At 42.3% G+C, this 22,963-nt stretch overlaps 1 protein-coding gene across 3 annotated transcripts in view; it reads left to right on the forward strand.

The window, feature by feature from the left end:
* The window catches only part of LOC137437640 (FRAS1-related extracellular matrix protein 2-like), a 176,624-nt gene that overhangs the window by 141,247 nt on the left and 12,414 nt on the right, over positions 1-22,963 (forward strand). For all 3 annotated transcript variants that reach the window (XR_010986565.2, XM_068132114.2, XM_068132115.2), the window contains exons 14-19: positions 5,703-6,006; positions 8,799-8,930; positions 18,213-18,544; positions 19,995-20,187; positions 20,568-20,672; positions 21,139-21,266. Coding sequence is in view for 2 of the 3 variants with exons in the window: in XM_068132114.2 (XP_067988215.2) it covers positions 5,703-6,006; positions 8,799-8,930; positions 18,213-18,544; positions 19,995-20,187; positions 20,568-20,672; positions 21,139-21,266 (1,194 nt within the window). In the remaining variant the exon portion in view is untranslated. The remainder of the gene's footprint in view (positions 1-5,702; positions 6,007-8,798; positions 8,931-18,212; positions 18,545-19,994; positions 20,188-20,567; positions 20,673-21,138; positions 21,267-22,963) is intronic.

Here is a 22,963-nt window from a genome sequence, read left to right on the forward strand (position 1 = left end):
TATTCTATAGAAGCACGGATGGATTGGTTTTCTTAAAGAAGCACGCATCGATTGGTTTTCTTAAAGAAGCACGCATAGATTGGTTTTCTTAAAGAAGCACACATAGATTTGTTTTCTTAAAGAAGCACGCATTGATTGGTTTTCTTAAAGAAGCACACATAGATTGGTTTTCTTAAAGAAGCATGGATGTATTAGTGTTCTATAGAAGCATGGATGTATTGGTATTCTATAGAAGCACGGATGGATTGGTTTTCTTAAAGAAGCATGCATAGATTGGTTTTCTTAAAGAAGAATGCATAGATTGGTTTTCTTAAAGAATCACACATGGCTTGGTTTTCTTAAAGAAGGACACATAGATTGGTTTTCTTAAAGAAGCACGCATAGATTTGTTTTCTTAAATGGGCACGCATAGATTGGTTTTCTTAAAGAAGCATGGTTGGATTGGTTTTCTTAAAGAAGCATGCATAGATTTGTTTTCTTAAAGAAGCACGCATAGATTGGTTTTCTTAAAGAAGCACACTTAGATTGGTTTTCTTAAAGAAGCACACATAGATTTGTTTTCTTAAAGAAGCACACATAGATTGGTTTTCTTTAAGAAGCATGGATGTATTAGTGTTCTATAGAAGCATGGATTTATTGGTATTCTATAGAAGCACGGATGGATTGGTTTTCTTAAAGAAGCACGCATAGATTGGTTTTCGTAAAGAAGCACGCATAGATTGGTTTTCTTAAAGAAGCACACATAGATTGGTTTTCTTAAAGAAGCACACATAGATTGGTTTTCTTAAAGAAGCATTGATGTATTAGTGTTCTATAGAAGCATGGATTTATTGGTATTCTATAGAAGCATGGATGGATTGGTTTTCTGAAAGAAGCATGCATAGATTGGTTTTCTTAAAGAAGCACACATAGATTGGTTTTCTTAAAGAAGCACGCATAGATTGGTTTTCTTAAAGAAGCACACATAGATTGGTTTTCTTAAAGAAGCACACATAGATTGGTTTTCTTAAAGAAGCATTGATGTATTAGTGTTCTATAGAAGCATGGATTTATTGGTTTTCTTAAAGAAGCATGCATAGATTGATTTTCTAAAAGAAGCACGCATAGATTGGTTTTCTTAAAGAAGCACACATAGATTGGTTTTCTTAAAGAAGCACACATAGATTGGTTTTCTTAAAGAAGCATTGATGTATTAGTGTTCTATAGAAGCATGGATTTATTGGTTTTCTTAAAGAAGCATGCATAGATTGATTTTCTTAAAGAAGCACACATAGATTGGTTTTCTTAAAGAAGGACACATAGATTGGTTTTCTTAAAGAAGCACGCATAGATTTGTTTTCTTAAAGAGGCACGCATAGATTTGTTTTCTTAAAGAAGCACGCATAGATTGGTTTTCTTAAAGAAGCACACATAGATTGGTTTTCTTAAAGAAGCACGTGTGGATTGGTTTTCTTAAAGAAGCACACATAGATTGGTTTTCCTTAAGAAGCATGGATGTATTAGTGTTCTATAGAAGCATGGATTTATTGGTATTCTATAGAAGCACGGATGGATTGGTTTTCTTAAAGAAGCACGCATAGATTGGTTTTCGTAAAGAAGCACGCATAGATTGGTTTTCTTAAAGAAGCACACATAGATTGGTTTTCTTAAAGAAGCACATATAGATTGGTTTTCTTAAAGAAGCATTGATGTATTAGTGTTCTATAGAAGCATGGATTTATTGGTATTCTATTGAAGCATGGATGGATTGGTTTTCTGAAAGAAGCATGCATAGATTGGTTTTCTTAAAGAAGCACACATAGATTGGTTGTCTTAAAGAAGCACGCATAGATTGGTTTTCTTAAAGAAGCACACATAGATTGGTTTTCTTAAAGAAGCATGGATGTATTCGTGTTCTATAGCAGCATGGATGTATTTGTATTCTATAGAAGCACGGATGGATTGGTTTTCTTAAAGAAGCATGCATAGATTGATTTTCTTACAGAAGCACACATAGATTGGTTTTCTTAAAGAAGGACACATAGATTGGTTTTCTTAAAGAAGCACGCATAGATTTGTTTTCTTAAATGGGCACGCATAGATTGGTTTTCTTAAAGAAGCATGGATGAATTGGTATTCTATAGAAGCACGGATGGATAGGTTTTCTTAAAGAAGCACGCATAGATTGGTTTTCTTAAAGAAGCACGCATAGATTGGTTTTCTTAAAGAAACACACATAGATTTGTTTTCTTAAAGAAGCACACATAGATTGGTTGTCTTAAAGAAGCACGCATAGATTGGTTTTCTTAAAGAAGCATGCATAGATTGATTTTCTTAAAGAAGCACACATAGATTGGTTTTCTTAAAGAAGGACACATAGATTGGTTTTCTTAAAGAAGCACGCATAGATTTGTTTTCTTAAATGGGCACGCATAGATTGGTTTTCTTAAAGAAGCATGGATGTATTGGTATTCTATAGAAGCACGGATGGATAGGTTTTCTTAAAGAAGCACGCATAGATTGGTTTTCTTAAAGAAGGACACATAGATTGGTTTTCTTAAAGAAGCAAGCATAGATTTGTTTTCTTAAATGGGCACGCATCGATTGGTTTTCTTAAAGAAGCATGGTTGGATTGGTTTTCTTCAAGAAGCTCACATACATTGGTTTTTTTCAAGAAGCACGCATACATTGGTTTTCTTAAAGAAGCATGGTTGAATTGGTTTTATTAAAGAAGCACAGCCAGATGGATCTGTTTTCTTAAAGAAGCACAGATGGATTCATTTTCTTTAAAAAAAAAAAAACCTTTAAAGAAGCACAGATGGATTCGTTTTCTTTAAAAAAAAAAACCTTAAAGAAGCACAGATGGATTAGTTGTCTTTTAGGTCTACTGCCATTAAAAGTGTGTTTAAAAGTTTTTTTGTGTAAAAAATGATGAATTGCAAGCAATACACCTTTAATTGAACTAGAACGGGCACTCGGTAGAGCGCATACCTTCGCCGCAGCTACTGTTCTGTACTTGGCATGGGAGTGTAGGGAACAGAACAGTGAACAGTTTGGTGCTGATTTCATGCAAATCGGATAAGAATTGACCGAGTTATGACAAAAAACGCACATTTTGCAAGGTCGTGACCCCCCTGACCTTTGACCCCCAACCGCTAACAAGGGTAATGTCTTCACTGGGTCATGTCGTATATCACAAGATCGGGCATTGAATTCTGAACATTTTGGCATTAGTTGCATGCCAATTGGATAAAAATTGACCGCGCTATGGTAAAAATACGATTTTGACCTTTTCGTGACCTTGACCTTGACCTTTGACCCGATTGCTCCCAAAATCTAATCAAATGTGTCCCGTATAATAACCAATCATCCCACCAAATTTCATGCAATTCGGTTGAATACTTTTTGAGTTATGCGAATAACATACACACAGACACACACACAGACATACAAATAAATACACAGCGATCAAAACATAACCTTCCGCTTTTGCGAAGGTAACAAGGTTTTACTCTGAATAATATTTTGAGGTGTTATCGTGTAAAAATGCAATCAGGTCGGTTCCGCCCGTAAGAATTCTGGACAAAACCCTAGACCATTGCGTAATCCGTGTGATGCCACCCTGGGAACAATTGTTTCCATACCGCAATAGATATAGACATGCTCTTCTGCATCGTCAAGGCACAGTTTCGATGAACTACACTAAGAAATGGCAGCACGTCTCATTTCAGAATCGTCGACGTCAGGAATTGAATATAAAGAAGTATTTTCCAATGTAGAATGTTATGGTGACCATTATGCTGTATTAGGTGCTGTAACGCCAATTAAGCTATACATGTGTGATGAAATCGAGATGGAAAGCGGAGAGAGCATAGACAATGAAACACCGGGTGTTCATAACAATCAGGGACATCCTGAAGAGAAAATCAGCAATAGTAACAGCCAAGTGGTATCGATTTATAAATCATTGATCCGGGTCGCCACTAGCGAACTATTGTTTCAATGGGAAAAATATGGTTTCTTTCAGACCCCCCTATAGCTCACATATGTAAGTAAGGAACCACATATTTGAGAGGTTAGGTTTCAGAAGATCTCATTAAAATAAAAACACATAAATGTGGTAACTGGTATAGATGTACTACGATAAAAAAAAGTTTAAGAACCAAACAATTCAAAATTCTCAACTTTATTGATTAGAAATGATGTATGAATGCCGGTAACACGAATATGAATGACGCGTATTTTGATCTTTAAAGGTGAACCCAAACGCTCAGACCACCTCGATGCTAATATATCCCTTCATACCCTACAAAATAGATGTGATGTGTCCTTTTCCGATTTATAAAATGGGCAATTTTGCGATGAAAAGTTAATCTTCTTCTTCGCGATTAGCCGTGACTTCACACCAGGAATTTGAACGCCATATCCAGACTGTCTACGGTTTACATAGTGTTACGATTTAACTTAAATGGCGAATAATTTTCGAAATTCTGCAAATATGCCAGGTCGATGTGTCCTTAGTGGTTGTAGTAATACAAACCAAGATGGTTTCTTGCTATACCAATGACTGAAACGTCCGAGGGTTGCCATAAATTGGACAAGGTTTCTCCAAAATATCCGAGTGTGCATCGGGCCCACAAAATATTTGGTTTTGTGTTTGAAACATTTTACAGAGCACTGTTATCAAACAACAGAGATGGCTAGATATTGTGGTTATCCACCACTATTGAGAGAGGATGCCCCACGATTAAGCGGAAGAAACACCCGTCACTCGAAACTGTAACACCATCTCTACCAAGCTACCAGCATATGGACATGGGCTACTTGAGCAGTGAATCAAACACTTGTGTTGGCCTGTCGGTGACCGAGCTCACCTTGCCATCGTCCCAGACTCCCACCCTTACCCCCTCCACTGGGGCAGGACATTGGCACAGCAGCATGGACATGACACGGCACAACACAGACACGACAGTGGGACATGACACGCCATTTGGATCAAGAATAGGTCATAGTGTGATGTCACTGGCGAAATTGAAAATCGATGCTTTAGGCCTTTGTTCGACGCTGTAATTGGCAAAAATATATATATATTCCCTTCAGATTAGACCGTGATTAATGATTTTCATTGGTTTTCGGGAAAAACATTTTTGCGTCTGTGTTCCCTTTTAAAAATGATGTACGAATACCGGTAACACTGCTGGTCAAGCCGATGGATGAATGCCTCTGTAGATGTAACCGCAAACATTTCTGTTCACTCTGATTATAATCATATATAATTATAGAAAACAAAAATGAAAACGGAAAGTTGGAAACTGGTGTGTGTGTGCTTGGTTAACATGTGAGTCTTCACACACGCACATAACTGCCCCCAAGTTAGTCGGCTTCCATCACCTGGGAGGGAGCGACGAAAAGAAGGAGGGATGTAGGGAATAAGGAAGAATGAGTGAGGGAAAATGAGGTTGTGATGAGAGATGGTAACTGTTTGGGGCCTTATCAGAGATGTCAAAAGAAAGTCGTAAATCGATCACATGCGAACCATCCACGGCATTAACGTCTAGAACGGCATTCGGTAAGAGGTTATGGTTGAGCAGATATAAATATGAGAGCAAGAAAATAACGAGTTGTCGTTAATGGGGAGGATGTGATGCAGTACTCAATTATTGCAACCTTCTGTGGCCTTGTAAACCTACCTTATGCCAGTCTTTATGTAATTGTACTTGCAGGCCTGCAATCCCAAATATGCCAATTACGACAAAACAGGCTCCATCTGTGGTGATGAGCAAATAAACGATACGCTGACACTTTATCGCTGGCTGGTGAGTGCCCCAACTGGAGCCGACGGTGTGACTAGCCCGTTGCGTGAGGTCGACTCGGACACCTTCTTCACGTCTACCAAGCTGATCACTCTCGACTCGATATACTTCGCACCGGGTTCCCGGGTGCAATGCGCTGCATGTGCCGTCAACATGAATGGACACAAAGGCCTCGAGCTCCTCAGTCCTGCTGTCTCAGTGAGCAGAGATCAAGGTGAGTCTCCGAATGCACACAATTAGCCATCCACCGGTTGCCCTTATTGCCATGGATGTTTCATGCTTTCTTTGTCCAATTTAAATATCTATACCTCTAAATGAGTTATTTTATCATCTCAAGTCATTGAGGAAAAAATAAGTTAACACACAATGTAATTCATTGTGGGTTGTACAATTATAAAACTGGAAGAGATACTATCTAAGAAAGATCCCAGAGGTTGTGCCTTCAAATTCTGCTGAAGGCAGCACTATTATGAATTTGGACTCTGAGCTTAGAGAGAGAGAGAGAGAGAGAGAGAGAGAGAGAGAGAGAGAGAGAGAGATAGAGATAGAGATAGAGAGATAGCTACAAGATAGAGAGCTTAGAGAGAGAGAGAGAGAGAGAGAGAGCTATGATAGAGAGAGCTACAAGATAGAGAGATACGAGACAGAGCTACAGAGAGAGCTACAGAGAGAGCTACGAGAGAGGTAGAGAGAGAGACAGCTACAGAGAGAGCTACGAGAGAGAGAGAGAGAGCTACAAGATAGAGAGCTTAGAGAGAGAGAGAGAGAGAGAGAGAGAGAGAGAGAGAGAGAGAGAGCTATGATAGAGACGGCTACAAGATAGAGAGCTACGAGAGAGAGCTACAGAGACAGAGAGAGAGAGAGAGAGAGAGAGAGAGAGAGAGAGAGAGAGAGAGAGAGAGAGAGAGAGCTATGATAGAGAGAGCTACAAGATAGAGAGATACGAGAGAGAGCTACAGAGAGAGCTACAGAGAGAGCTACGAGAGAGGTAGAGAGAGAGACAGCTACAGAGAGAGCTACGAGAGAGAGAGAGCTACGAGAGAGAGCTACGAGAGAGAGCTACAGAGAGAGAGAGAGAGAGAGAGAGAGCTACAGAGAGAGAGAGCTACAGAGAGAGAGAGCTACGAGAGAGAGCTACGAGAGAGCTACAGAGAGAGAGAGAGCTACAGAGAGAGAGAGAGAGCTACGAGAGAGAGCTACGAGAGAGAGCTACAGAGAGAGAGCTACAGAGAGAGAGAGAGAGAGCTACGAGAGAGAGCTACAAAGAGAGAGAGCTACGAGAGAGAGCTACAGAGAGAGAGAGAGCTACGAGAGAGAGCTACGAGAGAGAGCTACAGAGAGAGAGAGAGAGAGAGAGAGAGAGAGCTACAGAGAGAGAGAGCTACAGAGAGAGAGAGTTACGAGAGAGAGCTACAAGATAGAGAGCTACGAGAGAGAGCTACGAGAGAGCTACAGAGAGAGAGAGAGCTACAGAGAGAGAGAGAGAGCTACGAGAGAGAGCTACGAGAGAGAGCTACGAGAGAGAGCTACAGAGAGAGAGAGAGAGAGCTACGAGAGAGAGCTACGAGAGAGGTATATACCATGTCATTATTTTATTGGCAGAAAAACTCGGCTGGCTCATTATTGACCTGCCCAGCCCCAGCATGCTCTCGTCCAAATGTGATACCATTTTAATGACCTCAGGGCAACATGATATACCACCAATAAAAGGCAGCATTATCCACGTCCTCTTAAACTACTGAAGGATATACATATAATAATAAATAAATTCATCGCATCACTCAAACATTCTATGCCGGGAAAACATTTTAGGAGAAATCTTAACAAATGCATCGTCCAAATTAACATTTTGATTCCTGCAATGCAATTGCTTTGCGATGCTTCCCCTGCAATAGAAGTATATATGAATGATCGTTTTAACGCCATTTTTCCCCGCTAGAGTGGTGGTTAGCCTTGTGGGACCCACGACAATTATCGCTCTCTTTTTGAGGCAATGTTTTTTTATGGCCGGATGCCCTTCCTGACGCCAACCCTCAGTCACCTCTTACGATGCGCAGCGATACGGTGTACCTATTCCAAAATCGGGGTACACACCGGGATCATTCACCCCAGTGATTTGGTACTCAATTTGCCGACCTCGGAAGGATGACAGGCTGAGTCAACCCCCCTGGCGTTAATTCAGCGATCGACCAGGATTCAAACTGACGATCCTAGGATCCCACACCGGCACCCTAACCGCTAAGCCAACACCAGGCTAAATAGAAGTATATATGTGCAATAAATAGAAGTATCTTCAATCGCAAGAAGTGAAAGACGGTAAAAATGGAGGGTGAGAGAACAGGCATGCCCGAGGAGAAAAGAAAGCAGCAGATGGCACCGAAAGGCTCTTGGAAGTTTGGAATACCGTATTTGGATCTGATAGGCCTTGGCATCAAACAGATGTGGAAAGGGGTTTTTAACGCAACATCTTGAGCTTAGCATGTGTGACCTGCCTTCTCGTGTGATTAACCCGCTCGACATATCCTCCTGACGATCAATTTAAACGTCAAGGCTCAGTCAATGTCCACGATGCCGTTGCCTTGGGACAGCCGAGGTGTCATACCCAGCAGATGGCGTAACCAAATAGCGATGAACTAAAAGCCATATAAAGTTTGGTGCCGTTAAAGGTGTTAAAATCAGTCTGCTGAATTGCCCCATAGTCACATAAAAGTGTCTAAAACCTACAGTTTCCTGCTTAGACTTCCCGGGGTGTGTTGACGATAAAATCAGGGGACTCAACCGCAGGAAAGACAACTGCAAAACTTTCGGTAAAAAAGGCATCTTAAAAACTTGGAAGGGGGTTGCGAGTAGAGCAAGTCCACAGGATTTGTGCAAGAAGTACAGTATTTGTGAAAAACTTCAGCAGAATTGCAGTTTTTAAATGGACGTGTGTATTTTTTTTATATGCTGTTTGTTCTACGTTGATTAAGGTAAGGTTTCCACCTTTCCCCATGTTTGTATACGCAGGCCTGTGCCAGCCAAGAATCCCTGGTGCTGTGGGAGCTGAACCGTTCACAGCACGGCTTCGTTACACGGGGCGCGACGCACCACATCATTCGAACCTCATCAAGCTCACCATCACCATGCCTCACATCGATGGTGAGAGTTTGATTAATTAGTACAATGCTGATCGATATATTTGCTCAAAACAACGAGTTTCTCCACCTTTACAAAAAAACTTTGTAAGGATGAATGTCATGGATAATTTTTCACATTGATTTGTATAGCAATTCATTGCATTCTTTCCTTTTCTACATGGGGTAAGGCTCATTGAGGAGTGGGAACACAAATCACAAACAGGCAGACAAATACACGAGACAACACCGCACTTTACTTCAGACAAACACAGTCACTGAGCTTGGGCAAAGTGACCTAATTACCGGTGGATCCACAGTTGCATCACTTTTCTCTCTGCAATCACAGGGGCAATTCTGGAGGAATATTTTCCCCAACACAAATGCCAACGGATGGGGTTTATCCATGATCTATCCTTTACATGCTGGGCACCGAGCAAGAGAGCAATACTTACCATTTTTTAAGTCTTTGGTATGACTCGGCAAGGGTCATGAGTCAAACCTCCGAGCTGCTATACTCAGAGCAGACACTCCAAACACAATGCCACCTAGTGTGGCTTTTCCAAACGAATGAAGGGAAAATATTGTTACGGTTTTCGCCGCCCTTCCTGCCCTTACCAAGGGGAGATGAAGCCCCTTGTTCTTTTTGGGTCGGCGCAACCGAGAGATTGAAACGCCCCTCCCGGGCAAACGCAAGGTAGGGTTTCGGGACAATTCTCGCACGTACCTAAATACCTGCGCCGCTGCGGAAGCGGGGAATCAAGCCTCGCATGAGCCACGTGTAATTTGAGTACACCGAGTGGATTGCATACCACGTGGTCCGTGCAGTTTTCTAGTATTGGAACCTGATTAGAGTGGTTCTATTCGTACCACGCTAAGTCAATGAGGGAAAAGACGAGACCGTCTAATAAAGGAAGAACACAGGTTTAATTATTATTATGTACAATGATCGGTAGAAGCACTGAGACACAGAACAGTCTTATACAGTCTTATGTTAACCCCAGACACGGGCCTGATCACATTCACAGAGGGGAAATGAAGGTAGGATGATGTTCACTCGCTGCCTTGGTCGTCCAGGAACGGCTTCGCCCGGCGTGGCTCTCCACGGTCACAGCACGTCACATGAAGGCAAGCAGGCGGTGGGAGGGATCCTTGTAGCGCGTCTCTCGAACAAAGGGCACAGCAGGCAGGCGGGAGGGAAATGTACGTGTCTTTCAGCGCGATTGATTAACGGCGCGCTCTCACTCGCGTAACCCAATAGAGGCTCTACCTCAATCTCAACCGAGCGTTTAATTGTAAGAGCGCTTATAGCTGGGTTCATGCGCGTCCTCTCAGAACTCGTAACTTGCTCAACACTCACAGAACCCTGAACTTGTTCAAGCGCCTCCCTCCACAGAACTTAGACTTGTTCAAGTGCCTCTGCCCATAACTACTCGAGCTCAACACCCAGCGCCTCTCACATAACTTGCAAGCTCACCTTTCCACAGAACTGCTGTGGGGGCTTCGCGCAACGGGTTATATTGCCAACCCCCTTAGCCCTCTCGAATGTTCGAACCACGCCTTGTGACGCAGTGCCGCAGCCACTCCCTTCGAGCCCTGATTGGCGGCTCGCTCTTACCGTCTGCTTATCCTCCACCCTCCTTTGGTCTTGTCTCGATCTGCCAGGCCTGCCTCGTGTTAATTTGCGCCAAAAAGCCAAAGGCGGCAAAAGGCGGCATAAGGTGGCATAAGGCAATGAAAGGACCTAACTCTCATTATTCTACTCAACGCAAGACTAACACAGGAAAAGGACTATGCTTACATTTACTAGGAAATAACTGAACTATCGCGAGGCTACGTGTTGTTGTGTGACTAACTATGAGGGGGAAAATTAACCTTTATTGTACAAACTCAAAACCGCAACAATATAACCTTCATTCCCACTCGTTTGCCTCATGTGCGAGTTCAATTTACAAGGGGACACCTATATATTACACAAGACGAGGTGATGCAGAGCAGACTCAGTGGTGGAATGATTAGAGTGTCCGCTCTGCATCCGGCGGGTCAGCAGTTCGACACATTTTTTTTTTTTTTTTTTTTTTTTTTGTATACAAGATCGAGGCTCGTGAAAGAGCTAACATTAATCACACAAAAAGACAAACCGACACACAAAACACAAAAAACAAGGGGAGCGGTAGACAAGATGGGGAGAGAGGGGGAAGGACACAAAAGAGAGGGGGAAGGACACAAACACAACATTTAAGAGCAGGGACATCGGGAGGACTTGGGGGGAGGTGGGAGAGGATTAAAACATATGAACACTGCAAGGACTCTGGGGTGAATTACCGGGGGTAGAAAAGATCAAGGTTTTCGATGGGGGAAGATAAGAGATGGTGGTGAACAGCTGTTTTAAAGACCTGGAGGGAGGAGTGGGATTGAAGGGAGTGGGGGAGTTTGTTCCAGAGGCGGGAGAAAAGGGGCATGAAAGAGTGAAGGTGAGCAGAGAGCCTAGACTTTGGCAGTTTAACCAGAAGAGGGTTGCAGGCAGATCTTGTGCGACCTGAAGGAATATTGGGGGGACAGAGCACAGAGAGAGCTGGGGGAGCAAGGCCGGAGAGGAGTCGGTAGAAGACAGAAAGACCACCAACCTGCCTGCGGTGAGTGAGTGAAAGGCCCTCGGCGTTGACTACATCGCAGGAGATTCCAATGATTCTGAAAGCTTTGGCCTCAACAGCGTGAAGCCGAGCAAGGTGTGAGGCAGGAGCACCAGCCCAGAGGGGGGAACAGTATTCCATTGAGCTGCGGATGAAAGCCTTGTATGTGGTGAGGAGCTCAGGTGTGCCAAGGAAGGACTTCGCACGACGGAGGATGCCCAGTCGGCGACTGGCTTTGGAGGCCAGCTTGGAAATGTGGTTTTCCCAAGAAAGATCATGGCAGATAGTGAGACCCAAATGCTTGAGCGACAGAACTTCTTGGAGAGGATTGTTGAGAAAGTAGATGGGAGGGTTGTCCAGTCGGTCCTTTCGGAGAGACATTGTAAGAGTGTGAGATTTGTCAGGATTGAACATGACCCTATCAGTCATAAGAGAGACTTTCAAAGTGATATATATATATATATATATATATATATATATATATATATATATATATATATATATATATATATATATATATATATATATATATATATATATATACATACACAGTGGTGGCCAAAAATATTGACACCCTTGCACTTTTTTAAAATAATGCACCATTTATTCCAGAAAATTGTTGAAATTAAAAATATTTTGCTATCCACATTTGTATTTCTATGGTTTGCAGTGGAACAAAAAAAAAAAGCTGAAACAATTACGAAATCTTAGCTTATTCCATACAGAAATCCTAAAATGGCCTGGACAATATTATTGGCACCTTTCAGAAGTTGTTAGAAATAATTACATTTCAAGCAGGGGATTCTCCTTTACTTTGGAATTGAACTCACCTGTGGTGAGTTGTAGGTGCCTGCAATATAAAAATCACTCATTCATCCAGTTTGAATAGAGAAAAGGAAACATTCTGCTGTTTTGTGTCACTGTGTGTACCGCAATGAGCATGGAGAAAAGAAAGACAACCAGGGAATATTGTTTGAGGTGGTCAGACACAAGATTGTAGCCAAGCATGGCCTACAATTCCAAGATTGTAGCCTACAATTCCAATCTCAAGACTACAAGTCCATCTCCAGAGACCCTGATGTTCCTGTGCCCCCACCGTATGCAATGTTATCAGGAAGTTTAAGACCCATGGGACTGTAGCCAACCTCCCTGGACGTGGCCGCAAGAGAAAACTTGATCGAAGATTGCAGCGGAGGATTATTTGAATGGTGGAGAAAGCACCTCGATCAACTGCCAAACTGCCAACTGCCAACTTCAAGCTGACCTTCAGACACAAGGTACAACAGTTTCAACACGCACCATCCATTGCCATCTCAATTAAAGGGGGTTCTATGTTCGGAGACCCAGGAGGATCCCACTGCTGAGAGAGAGAGACGTAAGAAAGCCCGACTGGAATTTGCCAAAACACACCTGAACAAGCCAAAATCCTTCTGGGAGAATGTCTTGTGGACAGATGAGACCCAAATTAGAGCTTTTCTAAAGCACATCATCTCTATGTTTACAGAAAACAAAATGAAGCCATCAAAGAAAAGAACACCTTCCCAACAGTCAAACATGGAGGAGGTTCAGTGAAGGTTTGGGGTTGCTGTGCTGCCTCTGGCACTGGGTGCCTTGAATGTGTGTATGGCATCATGAAAGCAGGAGATTACAGAGGCATTTTGGAGTGCAATGTTCAACCTGGTGTCAGAAAGCTGGGTCTCAGTCGAAGGTCATGGGCCTTGCAGCAGGACAATGACCCCAAACACACTTCAAAAAGCACCCAGGAATGGTTTGAGACAAAACACTGGACTGTTCTGAAGTGACCAGCAATGAGTCCAGATCTAAATCCCATTGAACACCTGTGGGGAGATCTGAAAACAGCAGTTGGGAGAAGGCACCCTTCAAATCTGGGAGAACTGGAGCAGTTTGCACAAGAAGCGTGGGGCAAACTTCCAGTATAGAGGTGTAGGAAGCTCATTCATGGCTATAGGAAGTGCTTGACTACAGTTATTTTGTCGATAGGCCATGCTACCAAATATTAAGTCTAGGGTGTGAATAGTTTTGTCAATGCCATTTCTTTTTATTTTCTGATTTAAAAGGATACATTAAGTTTTGAATCAAAAACAAAGGTTCTGTAATATTAACAGTGAAATAAAAAATTGTGGAGTTCAAATACTTTTTTTTTTTTTCTTTTTTTTTTTTGTAACAAGATCGAGGCTCGTGAAAGAGCTAACATTAATCACACAAAAAGACAAACCGACACACAAAACACAAAAAACAAGGGGAGCGGCAGACAAGATTGGGAGAGAGGGGGAAGGACACAAAAGAGAGGGGGAAGAGGGGGAAGGACACAAACACAACATTTGAGAGCAGGGACATCGGGAGGACTTGGGGGGAGGTGGGAGAGGAATAAAACATATGAACACTGCAAGGACTCTGGGGGTGAATTACCAGGGGTAGAAAAGATCAAGGTTTTCGATGGGGGAAGATAAGAGATGGTGGTGAACAGCTGTTTTAAAGACCTGGAGGGAGGAGTGGGATTGAAGGGAGTGGGGGAGTTTGTTCCAGAGGCGGGAGAAAAGGGGAATGAAAGAGTGAAGTTGAGCAGAGAGCCTAGACTTTGGCAGTTTAACCATAAGAGGGTTGCAGGCAGATCTTGTGCGACCTGAAGGAATATTGGGGGGACAGAGCACAGAGAGAGCTGGGGGAGCAAGGCCGGAGAGGAGTCGGTAGAAGACAGAAAGACCACCAACCTGCCTGCGGTGAGTGAGTGAAAGGCCCTCGGTGTTGACTACATCGCAGGAGATTCCAATGATTCTGAAAGCTTTGGCCTCAACAGCGTGAAGCCGAGCAAGGTGTGAGGCAGGAGCACCAGCCCAGAGGGGAGAACAGTATTCCATTGAGCTGCGGATGAAAGCCTTGTATGTGGTGAGGAGCTCAGGTATGCCAAGGAATTTTGTCAATTTTAACTTATTTTTAGAGAAAATTGTGAATTATTTGAAAAAAGTGCAAGGGTGCCATTATTCTTGGCCACCACTGTATATATACACACACACACACACACACACACACACACACACACACACACACACACACACACACATGTCTATCGATATAATATTATCTGTAGGTGATTCTGTCTGTCTGTGAGTCTGTCCATGGGTGTGGCCTCCCCTGTTGAGGGAATAGTTCCACCCATTCTGGAAGGGGCTTCAAAAACAAATCACCATCATTTTGTTTCCTCGCATAGCTTTGAGGCCTCTTTTGTTAGGCCCGCGGTGTCTTGCTTTCTCTCACAGTTTTATTCTAACTATAATTCGATATCTCATTTCATTTTTCAGTCGCTAACATGGTTTTAGACTCGCTTTCAAACAAAACGGGAAGGAAGTTCAATTAAAGTTACCGTTTATATAAAGAAATGCATTTTTTAAGGCCTGTAACATAAAGTCCATTGAGACTCTCTCACGGCTTTATCTCGACTCTAATTCACCATCTGATTTCATTTTTATCGATGGTTTTAGACTATGTTTCAGCAATAATTGAGAAAATTCATGCACAGATGGGAAATTGCTGAGACATTTTAGAAATTCGCGGCACGATACATCATACACCGCCTAAAATAACAAATGGGAAAATGCTGAAATATATTTAAAATTTGCAATGGACTTTTACATTTGATGACAGTTGTCACGATGAAATGTTTAATTCAGACATAGTTACAATAAAAAGTCAACTATGTGGGGAGGGGGGCGGAGCTTCGTTCACGTATCGCCACAGACGGGAAAATGCCGAGATGTATGAAAAATTCTCAGCTGAATATAGTAAAAATTCCCGTGAACTCTCCCCTGTGTGTGACCCACTCTCCCCCCGAGTGTGTGACCCACTCTCCTCCGTGTATGTGACCCACTCTCCCCCGTGTGTGTGACCCACTCTCCCCCGTGTGTGTGACCCACTCTCCCCTGTGTGTGTGACCCACTCTCCCCTGTGTGTGTGACCCACTCTCCCCCGTGTGTGTGACCCACTCTCCCCCGTGTGTGTGACCCACTCTCCCCCGTGTATGTGACCCACTCTCCCCCGTGTGTGTGTGTGACTCACTCCCCCATGTGTGTGTCTGTGACTCACTCCCCTGTGTGCGACCCACTCCTCTGTGGGTGATTCACTCCCCGGTGCAGTGTGCGTGATGTGGGAGGGATGGGGATGGGGGAGGGGAGGAAGAGGATTTGAAGTCTTGAAGTCACATTTTACATTAGGTGTAATGACACATTTCAAACTGTATTTCCCATGTGCACGCACATGCATTCACAAGTTATCAGAAGTAAATACATTGTGTAGATTAGATCATTTGTGGATCTGATAAATTGCCAGTAACCAATTTGTAAAACTGAATGTGCAGCATCTAAATGAAGAAGTCCAAATGTCACACACGTACATGCCCGTGGGATTCCCATGGGTGCCCCCACTCGTCTTTTTTTTTTAATGGAGTGTCTGTCCATCAGTCTGTCCTGAAACTACTCCCTCAGTTTTGGGGCTAGCCCCACCAAACCTTCTGTGGAACGTTTTGGGGTCCCAGCATATGTCCTAAGGTAGGCAGGAGGTTTCATAAATTCCTCAATGAAATTGACTCGATACGGACCTGCTCTCAAATCTGGAAGTGAACAGATGATGACAATTTCCTGGTTTGGAAAGTTGCACTCGAAGGCCTTGCGGTGCTCATTGACACGTTGTCTTAATGTTCTCCCTGTCTCACCAATATATTCAGCCCCACAAACACAGGGAACCCTATATACCACCCCTGCCCGGTCATTCCTTGGAAGCTTATCCTTAACGTGCATTAATGCCTGTTCATGGTGAACAAAGGTTTGTAAGCCATTTCTCTGCCATTACCAAACATGGTATTAAGGCTGGCCATGTTCCCCTATGGGATAATGCCAGCATTTTGGGGGCAACCCCCAGTGAACGAAGAAGGAGGATTTTGGAGGCATGGCATGTGGAGGAGTCTGTGGTGTCGTTCACAGAGGAGGTGTTAGATTTACCACTAGCTTTTGGCCCTCTCATGCAGAAACATACCAGGGAAACGGCGTCACCAAACATATAAATTATTACTAATCATGTTGTTTATTTTTCATCGATTTATTTGAATTGTGCTACGTTTTTGTTTGATTCAAAGTGTGATTTAACGGTTCTTTTGATGTGACATCCCAAGGTGTGGTTTCAGTGGTGCAACGGTTTTGATGTACGGTTCAAATTTGAATGGCACGAGTTGTTCCGGAAGGGCATTGATTGGTGGTTCAATATCCCCACCCCCTTTTTCCCTTATATAAGGGAGGGTATAGAGTTGTTTTGCTTTACTCTTGAGAAAGGTCAGTGGATGCACGTTTGTCCGTGTTGCTGATCGAAACGTCGAGCAGTTGTTTGTTTGCTCATTAAAGGTTGGAGAACTAAAAATGGATTCATTTGATTTTAATCCCAACCGCAAGTCATTAGTTAATATATGTATGTATATATGTATGTATATATGTATATATATATATATATATATATATATATATATATATATATATATATATATATATATATATATATATATATATACAACCACAGCACAGGCTTGATGGACCTAATGTCCCACCCTACATCGAAATTCCTTGTAAGTGAACTCGTACTATATACGTTGCGCAGATGTGAGATAATTGTAACCTCCTTACGTATGTAATAAACAGTGGCCTGAATAGCCTCCATTGTGTTCTGAAGGTGATTTCTCAAACCATTCCGAATTTCTCTCCCTGGTTATGCCAAATCAATTTTAATCAAAAAATGTATTGTTCGACATCTGTCTCACTCTCTGTATTATCCAGTGCTCTGTCAGATTCATGAAGGAACTTGTACATAAATCACATGCAGGACAAAAGATCGGTGTACTTTTACATGAATTACAAGGAGGGTAGGACAATAGATAAATCAACATTGTATAATGGATTTGGACTTGGGATCTCATCTCACATGAGCTATGGCTTAGGATGGGGACAATCTGTAATTGTCCCTTTTTCCATTTTGTAAACTTTTACTTCTCGTTTGCTGCTGCTCCTTGGAAGTATTTTCAAGTGGTGAAGCCGCTTCAATATTTAGCTTTGTATTTCCTTCCATCCGTCCATCCATTAAAATGAAGAAGAAGAACCTTTCTAACCCACCATGTTTAATTCTAAAGGATTCTCAAAGGTAATTCTAAAGTGTTCTAAAGGGTAATTATAGAGGGTTCTAAAGGGTAATTCTAAGGGGTTCTAAAGGGCAATTCTAAGGGGTTCTAAAAGGACATTCCAAAGGGTTCTAAAGGGTAATTCTAAAAGGTTCTAAAGGGTCATTCTAGTGTTTCTAAAGGGTAATTGTAATGGGTTCTAAAGGGCAATTATTATGGGTTTCGTTTGTTTCAAGGCTTTGCCTATTTCATATTAAAAATGCCAAAGTGAACCGCTTCCTTCGGACACGGGTGCCACTTTACTGTCTAATTCATGTAGTTTGTAAAAAGTTTTTGGTGACCAACGTTATTGATGTGGGCATGATGTGAGACAATTGGCAAAACATTGTTTAATCTCATCTCACAATTCACAGCGTTTAATGGGGTCATCACAGGTAAAATTGTTGATAACCAGGAGGTGTGTTCATTAATGTTGAAGCTTGTGCTTTGTTTGTTGGACCAGGAATGCTTCCTGTCATTTCAACACGACCTCTCTCCAATTTCGAGCTAACATTGAGCCCAGATGGCACACGTGTGGGAAGCCACTCGTGCTCCAACATAGTGAGCCACAACGAACTTCGGACACGCTATGGCTTCCTTACTGAGGCCACAATGAACCCAGAAGCGGTTGGAGAAACGGTGCCATACCAGTATGGAACGGCCTTGCGTTCAGCTACCACACTCCACTTTTACCGCAACCTCAATCTGGACGCTTGTCTCTGGCAGTTCATCTCCTACTATGACATGTCTGAGCTACTCACTGAGTGTGGAGGTTCCATTGGCACGGATGGGCAGGTGGGTAGTTCATCCATTCTTAGCCCATGAGTTGACTGGCACTCAATATTTACCAGTCACACAAGACAGCTGTTTCGGTCATGAGCAAAATTGCATTGCCATTCAAAAAGAAAGGCTATGATTTCGTGAATTTTTTTTGGAGGACTGAGAAAGAGATTTGACTAAGATCTCAAATACCAGTAGGGGGAAGTAGGGCTGTGGAAAAGAAGGGGATAAGATAAGAGAAAGTACACTGGTGACATCATCTTTAGTGAAATCAGAATATTAGTGCCAGAAGAAATACCTTGGGGGAATTTTTGCCTCCGAGACTTAATTTCAAAAAGTGTGACATGCATTCTATTTGTTTGTTCCTATTTCCTTACCAAACTTTGTCATCCTGGTTATCATCTATCTCCAGGATGGCGGAGAGGTGCACACACTCACTTCCAAAACTGTGTAACCTGAGTTTGAATCTCGACCCACCGGTGTTTCACAGGCAGGATGATTCCTCAATGTGTTCCTCGGATGGATGTTGAAATGGGTGTCTCGTCTGCCAGCATAGGTGGACGTTAAAGGCGGTGTCCTTTGTGAAGTGTAGGCGAGCTATCGTTGGCACCATGAACAAATTCCTGCCCTGACTTCCTGAGCTGAAGTGACAACCCAAACAGGATTGTAACCTAGTAACTGCTTTGGCAGCACCAATTACTCTGAATAGTACATGATGATGATGATGATGATTATTATTATTATTTGCTGTGTGGGGAATGGGGTTTTGCAAACACTTCTGTCTGTCTGTGTGTCTGTCTGGGCGGTAACTTTTTTTTTTTTACTATATGAGCTTTTGTCATCAAACTATCAACAAACCTTTATTATGACAATATGGAGAAGACAAATTAATAATTTTGTCAAAAGGTCAAAAGTCAACGTCACCTAAAATCATCAATTTTCATCCAATTGACGTGAAATTTCAATTCACCATTTGTGTTTTGTCATCAAATTTTCAACAAAGCTATATTATGAGAAAATGGAGAAGACAAATTAATAATTTGGTCAAAATGTCAAAGGTCAGTGTCAAACAGTCGTCATTTTTCATGCAATTGACCTGAAATTTTAGAATTTGCATATTGGGTCACTGAATTGGTTCACCAATCAAAAGCCATAAGTTGTTTTTTTATTTATTTATATCAAAAGGTCAAAGATGTCTGAATATAAAGTGGCTGCGGATGGGCTTTGCATTTTCAGATGCTTTCTAATTATTATTATTATTATTATTATTATTATTATTATTAGTATAGATCTCAGCTGGGTGTTGGATTGGCAAATGTCTGCTTTAACGATTATATGGATCAGAGGTTTGATGTAGAGGCATTGCCCGAAAATGCAGAATGAAGTCTTGCTGCTGTGTGGGTCTCTGCTGTGCACTTAACATATGTGAGAGTGCCTTCTTAACTGGGTTCATTACCCATCTCAGGTTCTCAACCTTGTACAGTCGTATGTGACACTACGGGTCCCACTGTACGTCTCCTATGTGTTTCACTCACCAGCTGCCATCGGCGGTTGGCAGCACTTCGACTTGCGGTCGGATATGCGCCTCACTTTTGTCTACGACACAGCCATACTGTGGCGGGATGGCATCGGAAGTCCTCCCGAGGCAGAGCTACAAGGTATTTGATGTCAGTGTGAATATGGTACAGTCATGTAAGTCACACTGGTACGGTCGCCAAAAGGGAGAATAATGGAATAGCATGGTACCTGTTTGTAGTGTGTTATTGCCACCAAATTGTGTATTCGAGATTTAGAAATCCAATGGAGTCCGAAGCAATTAAAATTTGCCACTTTTGGAACCCTGCCAGGTATAGGTAGAAGTCGCCATCTTTTGTATAGGATGTAAGCCAATTGTTTGACCTGTTTAAGAAAAGTACACAAACTTGCACAAGCCCTGCACTGCAGACTATCTCTCCAGTAAGTGCAGTGCAACACGTACAGTTCGGCACAGGTACAACACGAGTTGCAACATTTGCCTTCCTCATGGTTATGTATGCAGGTGCCCTCTATCCGACAAGCATGCGCATCAATAAAGAAGGTCGACTGGTTGTCAACTTCCGCACAGAGGCACGGTTCCACGGTCTTTTTGTCACAAGTCATCCAGGTAGGACCATTCAAACAAGGGGCATTTGTTATCGACATTAAGATGCTGCATTCTCAATAGTTGACATTTTAAACATGACAAGTAGTTGCCACTGTTTGATTGAGCAAGGGGGGTTATAATGACCTATTCCACAATCTGAATGATTCCACAGGAAATGATAGATTATTTTCTTAGCTGTTGTGCAGAATAATTTATGAACATAGTGCTTGTGGCATTGCAGCGAGGAAAGATTCAAAATGAATGCCATGATAAAAAGACGAGTACTAAGCCAATTAACTTGTAAGAAATAAATTTCAGGATGAAAAAAATTCAGAAGAAAAGGAGGATTTCCAGGATTTCAGAAAAAGATTCAGGATGAAATTGAGCTAATTGGATGCTAACAATGCCGCTGCATGTAAATTACTGCCTTATTCCATGCGCTATTCAAAATACACCAGAAAACTCTCACCAATCCCCACCCCCCAAGGAACATCCGCTCAAGCCATGGTCTTTTCTGAAGACCACTCCAGTCTTACCTTCACCCTCCACATCATTCACAGTGAGCGAACCTTCAACCAACCTGAGCAGCAGTGGAGTTTCATCTCCGATTTTGCCGTGAGTCCACGAGTTCACCCTCGATTACATATTATTGCGGTGCCTGCACTTGAACTCCAATGACTGAATGTTAAGCTATGCAAGACTGTCACATGACATAATAATTTTAAAAACTTAAATAAAAAACGAAAAAAAGGAGATTATATTGAAAAAAGAAATGCATAATACATTGGGAGTCCCGTTTATTCTCACCACTTAGAAGTTATGTATTATCCAGGCTTACAGCAAGGCCTTGAGAAAACCCACATATCACACATCATCATTATAGTTTGTCAATAAAAATTATTTATAAGAGCTTCAAAAGCAACGTAGCCAGTTTTTCATACTGAGGCAATGTAATGACGCTGTCAACTTCAATAAGCAGGTAACAGCAACGAATCTGACGCGAGATCAAAGGGAGATCACAAATGAGCTGAGGCTTCAGTTCATGAAACAAATTCTATTGAGAGTGTAACGGGGAGATCGGTGTTTGAAATGACAAGGGAAGCTATGGTTTCACCCCCTTTATTGGGTGCATCGATGAAAATCTGCGTAGACCCCTGATTTATAGAGCTTTATTTGTGCCAGGTGTTGAGCCCGCGCTCTTAACCGAGTGCCCAACATGGTTTGACCTCTCACTGTTTCCAGCTGTCGCTCGAGTAGGCCAAGTGAGATATCTAAAACACGCATCAGAAAGGCATTCTGGCATTGGCAACCGATCAACATTATCTGCATAACAAAATGACGATAGATGAGCAAAATTATAATTTTTAGCATTAGAATTGGCAATTCCCCTTTCATAACGATGACTGTGCGGACACATCCAGCATCGTACAAAAGCTCCGTCTGCACGCAAGGAGCAACCCTTTTTGGACTCTATCGAATAAATCTTCCCTGTTTATTACATCCATTGATGGGATGAGATTTCAGGTCATTTAGATATTTGGTGCCAAGGGGGTATTTTCGACTTTGTCTACCATTTTTGAGTGATTGCAGAGGTGTGGCAATAGTATTGTGACAAAATCAAATCCTTATAAGATGCCATGATGCAATTTATGGCCTGAGTGAACCTGTCACATGGGCATACAACACGTAACATGATAGGTCACATGGTTCCACCATTTCATAGAAAGGTGCCTTCAAAGAGAGGTTTCCAGTTCAAGTTCCCGTAATGATTGGCATTTGCTTCCCAACTTGGGAAATTGCAAGAATCTAAGGGACTTCACCAGAGACATGATAGCGGAAGTTCAAACTGCACAATCATTCCTCAAGGAAGCGGCTAAGCCGATGAAGGTGACATCAAGACGCTCTCTTGAGTCCACCTATAATAGAAACATCCACTACAGCAAGCATATAACCCCTGGTTCAAAAAAAAAAGTGCTGACAAGGATTGCTGAAGCAGTTGAAACGTCGTGAGAATGTCCCAAGATTGCAACAATTGCACAGGTCCCAAGAAATATTGCAAAAATGGTCAAAATCTCAAACAGCTGAGTGGAGACTTATGAAGGAGCAAATACGCGTAGAATTGATTTTGAATATAGCTAGAAAAGAGAACATTGTACTCTTTGAAGATTTCATGAAGCTATAAATATGAGGTTTGCATCACAAGGGGAACCCGCACGGTCCTTTGGGCGATTATACGCGGTAACGTGTGGTTATATCGAAGGCGGAGAGATGAAGAGAGAGAGAGGTGTGCATGGAAGTTAATGCAGCAGAAA

Source organism: Myxine glutinosa, chromosome 12 (assembly GCF_964187855.1).
Source record: "Myxine glutinosa chromosome 12, kmMyxGlut1.1, whole genome shotgun sequence".
Lineage (NCBI taxonomy): Eukaryota > Metazoa > Chordata > Myxini > Myxiniformes > Myxinidae > Myxine > Myxine glutinosa.